This window comes from Sturnira hondurensis, unplaced genomic scaffold (genome assembly GCF_014824575.4).
Source record: "Sturnira hondurensis isolate 20B ecotype Veracruz unplaced genomic scaffold, ASM1482457v3 Scaffold0004136, whole genome shotgun sequence".
Taxonomy (NCBI): Eukaryota; Metazoa; Chordata; class Mammalia; order Chiroptera; family Phyllostomidae; genus Sturnira; species Sturnira hondurensis.
In genome coordinates, this window is record NW_028076767.1 from 16,512,725 (window position 1) to 16,518,724 (window position 6,000).

At 33.5% G+C, this 6,000-nt stretch overlaps 1 protein-coding gene across 6 annotated transcripts in view; it reads left to right on the forward strand.

Annotated features, from left to right (window-relative positions):
• CALCRL (calcitonin receptor like receptor) overlaps window positions 1–5,561 on the forward strand; it is a 90,097-nt gene extending 84,536 nt beyond the window's left edge. For all 6 annotated transcript variants that reach the window (XM_037043789.1, XM_037043790.1, XM_037043793.1 and 3 more), the window contains one exon: window positions 3,699–5,561. In XM_037043789.1, coding sequence (XP_036899684.1) covers window positions 3,699–3,926 — 228 coding nt within the window. In that variant the 3' untranslated portion in view covers window positions 3,927–5,561. The remainder of the gene's footprint in view (window positions 1–3,698) is intronic.
• The last annotated feature ends 439 nt before the right edge of the window (window positions 5,562–6,000 follow it).

Genomic DNA, 6,000 nt, shown 5'->3' on the forward strand with positions numbered 1-6,000 from the left:
GAGTCACTCATTTTCAAAAATACATGAACAAGTGGTAAAATTAATTGAGTTCATATCTCAAATTGGCCCTTTAATTTAGAAAAAAGTGCCCAGGGAATATCCAAACTACGGCCTAACACTCTTGCTGCACTCTGGAAGCAGAAGAGACGCGACCTTGATCTTCTGCCATATTCTAAAGTTGGGAAAATTTTGGCAGTGGAAAATTATAATAATACAAAATCTTGGAGCCAAGTCGTTGCCAAATCTTTCAGTTCTTCACTTCTCCAATATCTTTTCTTTGTCTCTTAAGATATAATTTCTTTTATGTATGATTCATTGTCATCTTGAGAAATACTACGACCCCGCCTGTATTGTCTCTGTCTTAGTTTTTCCCACTCTCATGACATGAAAATGCAGCTGCCAAATTCATTTTGTGTGATTCCAACTATGTCATGTACTTCTTAAAATCATTTATTAAGGTTTAGTTTCCTCTCACTTTCCACACCAGGTCAGATAGCTTGCTTTACTTTAGTATCTGTGCTTTTGTTTTACTCTCACAATTTATTTATTTTGCTTTTAGGCCAAATATTTCTATTTGTAATTCTCACTAGTTAAATAACTGTGCCTTGACAAGTGTTCCGGCCACAGTCACCTCATCTCTAGTCCATGCAGACAAAAACTGTGCACTGTCTGTGTAAACTAGGGACTCCAGGCCTCAGAAGTGCCCTTCCGGGTCTAAGGAGCACATTTAACAACACCTAAGAATAGATATGGTCACAAAGTCAATAAAATTTTGTTGAGAATAACAGAATTCATATTCCATAATGAGAACTAAGTAGAATTTTTGTAATTAATCTCTATTAAATATCTTTTAATTGATTGAGCTTAGAAGTATAGAGTTGTTTTCCTATAAGGTGTTAAGGGGTATAGAAAGTTGTAATGTTACATTCTAAACAGTTGGACTTGTAATTTATATAACAGTCATGTAAAATAATGAACAACAGTTTAAGATCTTCAATAACATCAGGCTATCTTCCTTCCGTTCCAATGGCAACTTTCCTTATCTTTCACCATTAAATTTTTCTTATTAAAATGACATTAAATGTGGCCACATTAATTCTGTTGAACACGTGTGATATTATATTAAAGGAAGCAAATAAAAAAATTACATTATTATAGAGGATGACATACACAACTGATATCTACAAGGCCTGTGGGTTTTAATTAGGCTCATTGTTAACCTCAGTCAGTCCCCACCCCTCAGGAAATGATGTCCACGGCTCCTTGCTGCTGCTGCTGCTGCTGCTGCTGCTGTTTGATGATTTAAGTGCCAGGAAGAAACAGGGTGACGATCTTAATCAACACAGTTCAAGAGCAAACAGATTTTTCAAAAGCCATTTTGGCTTTTAGAGTTTAAGCTTTCCGTTTTAAGACTGTAAATACTACATTCACAGCTAAAATATTACTTCCTGCCAGCTTCTTCATAACATTTATGTAGAATATTTTGTACACAGTTACATTCTACTTCCTTTCAACCACTATATATATGTGTGTGTGTGTATATATGTATATACGTGTATATGTGTGTGTGTGTGTGTGTGTGTGTATATGGTGTACATCTTCAGTCAGTCCATCATTTAGTAACAAGCGTAAGGAAATTAATTAGCATAAAAATCTGGGTCCAAAACAATTCCCTTTAGAAATATACAGATAATTGGCTATATAGTCATTTTTGTTTTAAATCCCTGAATATTTATTTTAAAATCACACTCTAAAGCCATTTCATTTGTCATTTGCTTATGTTCTTGAAGATATTACATATGAAAAGATTATTTTTTAAATTACCTTAATTTAAAAAGATTATTTGAAGAATTTAGAAATATATTATTAAACAATAAGGGAAATAAAGTATAATTGTTTGCATGACATTTGCGTTTATGGTCTTATAAATGATTTTATTTAATAAAATTATATGACTATAAAATTATTTTTTCAAGTGTACTTAGCACACATAAAGAAATAACCTTGAGCCCTGGCTGGTGTGGCTCAGTGGATTGAGTGCGGGCCTGCAAACCACACGATTGCGGTTCGATTCCCAGTCAGGGCACATGCCTGGGTTGCCGGTCAGTTCCCAGTTCCCGGCAGGGGACGCACGAGAGGCAACCACACATTGATATTTCTCTCTCTCTCTCCTTCCCTTCCCCTCTAAGATAAATAAATAAAATCTTAATAAATAAATAAATTTTTTTAAAAAAGAAATAACCTTGAAAGTGTTGAAGCTCTGAATTTAATCACAATGCAACTTTTAAAACCAATGTATTGCATTTCTCATTACATAATTTGTGAATTATAGAATAGAGAGAAACTACTTGGAAATAACTCATTTTAAATTCTGACTAAAAAAACTCATTAACTCTATATTTGTTTCTTCTGTTTTCCTACATGCTCAAACATGAAATGAAATTTTAAGTGACAGAGTTTAGGTGACTCTAACAGAACTTTGAAGATCCCCACTGAGCTACTCACAACCCAGGAATACCGATTTATGGCTAGAGATTATAATTAGGAGAATGAAGGTTTTTTGACCTATTAAACAAGAAAATGAAAAGATGAAAATTAGCCAGCCCCATTTCAAATTTAATATAGACTTATACACATGAATAGACTGAGTAAAAAATTGAAGAATTTTATATAATTCGTAAAAAGTTAAACATGTCTTGCATTAGCATGTTTATAGCACATACATTTCTGCAGATTTGCCTTTAGATGCTCAGATTCTCTTCATGGAAGTCATGAACAGATCAAAGAGCAGTAGAGAGCTTGAAGAAGACAATTTAAAGCTATAGATGCTTTGGAGAGACAAAGATCAGGCCACAGGAATGTGGCTTAGAGATTTGTAACCTAGAAACAGATGGCCACCACACCAGTCTCCTCATTCATCAGACACCTGGAAATGCCCAGCTTGTCAAGTTTGAAATGTATTTGTATATTCTCATTTGCCCTCACTGACTCAGTATAAAGATTACCCTAGTGTCTTTATGTTCAGTTAAAACCAAAGTCAACTTCTTATGACCTATATCATTTCTCACAGTACTCGTTTCATTTGTAATTATCTGTTCAATACTTTGTTCCTTCCGGTTACTAAGCTCCCTGAGGACAAACACCCTGCTCTGTGTTTTACACCAGAACGTAACACAATACCTGGTGTAAGATAATGATTCGATAAAAGTTTGTTGCTGCTGCTGCTTCTGCTGCTGCTGACGACATTGATTTCGACTCCTATACCTCTACTTTTCTTTTGTCTCTTGGCTCTCTTCTCTCATACTCTCACTCATCCTCTCATTCTATTTATAAAGATATTGATATAAAATCCAATATTGCACACAAATGTTTATAAGTGGGCTTGGATTAATTATTGTTTTACAACAATACATTTATACTCAACATTAAAGTTTTAAAAATAAGGTATGGAAAGAAAAATATTAATAGAAACTAAAAGTACGGAGTAGTTTCAATAAAAAAGATTATTCATTCAATTTAATTTTTAAATTAAGTTTGAAATGTACTATTGTTCACTAATTAATATTAATGCCTTGTTTAAAAGTTTTTTTTACAATATATAACTTATTTTATTGTATAGTGTCTTCATTGTAAATAATGTATTGCTCCTGTACTTTCTCCTTCTTCTTCTTCTTCTTCTTTTGTTTTTGGATTGACAGGTTCAAGCAATTCTGAGAAGAAACTGGAATCAATATAAAATTCAATTTGGAAAAAGCTTTTCCCACTCCGACGCTCTTCGCAGTGCATCCTACACGGTGTCCACCATCAGCGAGGGCACAGGCTACAGCCATGACTTTCCCAGTGAACACTTAAATGGAAAAAGCATCCATGATATTGAAAATATTGTCTTAAAACCAGAGAAGTTAAATGATTATATTTTACAATAGAGGCCGTATTGTGTAACTATTTTGTGCCACTCCTAACTCAAGGGCTTAGATCCATGACTTCAGTGTTAAATGAACTTCTTGATTGCCACAAAGAAAGTCTCACGTGAATTCAGTAGTTTGTTGGTCAATGTTTCACAACTAGCTCTCTGGGGGGAAAAACCCTTATTTGTGATGCTTGCCAGTTTCTATGGTGTAAATAGTCTTACCATGGCTGATTTCAAGCTACCAACTTGATCTCACTGAATGTGGAAATAGGAAAAGATTACCACATTCAATTCTTTTGGCTGAGGAAGCCATTCTAGGACATTACTGCATGCATTCATGTATAAATTAGACTGAAAATTTCATATGCATATTGGGCATGAATCAACTTTTTCTGCCTAGAGACCCAGCAAAGACCTATAGACTTGGAGAGAAAATTAGCTTTTCATTTATTTACTTAAAAACTTTATCTTATATTCATTGGTGAAGTTGATTTTTTTTTGCTCAGCATATTCTAACCTTTGTTGTACTTACCCATTCAAATGGAGCAGATAAAAAGTTAATTATTCCTGTCAACTTACCCTCTCCTTCATAAGACAGGCAACTGAGTAGAATTCCTATTGGGTACTCATTTGCTGATACATCACACTTACATTCTGTGCCATATCCATTTGTGAGACTTAATAAGTAGCATATGTGCCATGCAATCCTACTTTGGTATAATTAGGGAGACATCTTGGCTGATACTTCAAAAAACCTTATCAGTTACTTTCCTCCCTTGCTGCTTTCCTATCTCACTCCGTAACTGGCAGGGAATTGGTTTCCCTGCATCTGTAAATAAACACTTTGCCCCTTCCATTTCTACTGTGTAGACAAATTAGCAAGTTTGACATGAAGAATATTAATTGATATAGGGTTTCTTATTCCCTTGGAAGTTTGTAAAAAAAAATTGTTGTGAAAGATGAGCTTGTAAATACTGTGTTATTCTGTTTTATAGCCTCAAGTCACATACATGCAATCTAGGAAAGATTTTTAAAACAAATACATAATGTAACAATGTATGCATCTTAATATCTGATACTGTGTCTGGGCTGATTTTATACTAAAATGGGGTCTGGAATTTTATATTTGGTAAATATTTTAAAGACAACCAGGTGCCAGCATCAGAAGTTTGAGAACTAACAGAGATATCTATGATAAGATATAAAATATTTATTAAAAAACAAACTCAAGACTGTTTTTTATTGAACTTGGTGTTTCATACTTTAATAGGTATTTTTGACACATTTCTCTTTTTATTTTGATGATGAACTTGCATTCTAACCCAGAAAACTTAAGAAACTCCTACTGTAAAAAATGCCAATTCACTAATCTTACAGTTTTTTCTCTATTAAAATATTGATTTTCTGACTCATGATATATGAAGATATATAGCTTTTGAAGTGTTCCAGGCTATTTTAAAAACTATAGGAATGCAATATATATCAAATACAGTATTTTAATATTATAATAGAGCTACAATATATGATGATACAACTCAGTGAAAGATTTGAATAGAGTCTGGAAGAATAATTGTTGTCAGATGTTTATGAAATAATTAAATTAAGATGGAATAAAGGCTTGCCAATGAATTAAAATGACATTTAAATTGGATTCAATTTCCCTGATGTTATTTTCCACTGGAATATCTGAAAAACAAAATACCTTCAATTAGTAAAAGTTCATTTGGAGATGAGGCATCCTCTGTATATGTGTTTTTACAGTGTGTTAATTGCTTATAGTGCATTAAAGTTATTTTAACCATTTAAAAGTCTTTCATAATTTTTACTCACAAAAATATAAGTGAAGAGAAAGGGTAACCACGGGGGGAGGTAAAAGCCAAATTTAGAAGCTAATGGAGGAAGTTTGTTAAACCACTATTTTGAAAACGATAAAATGGTCATCACACACTTGTCAAAATGGCTTTCATTGATAAATCAACAAACAGCAAGTGCTGGTGAGAGTGTGGAGAAAGGGAACTCTTCTGCAGTGTGGGTAGGAATGCAGATTGGCAAAGCCACGATGGAAATCAGTATGGAGATACCTCAGAAAA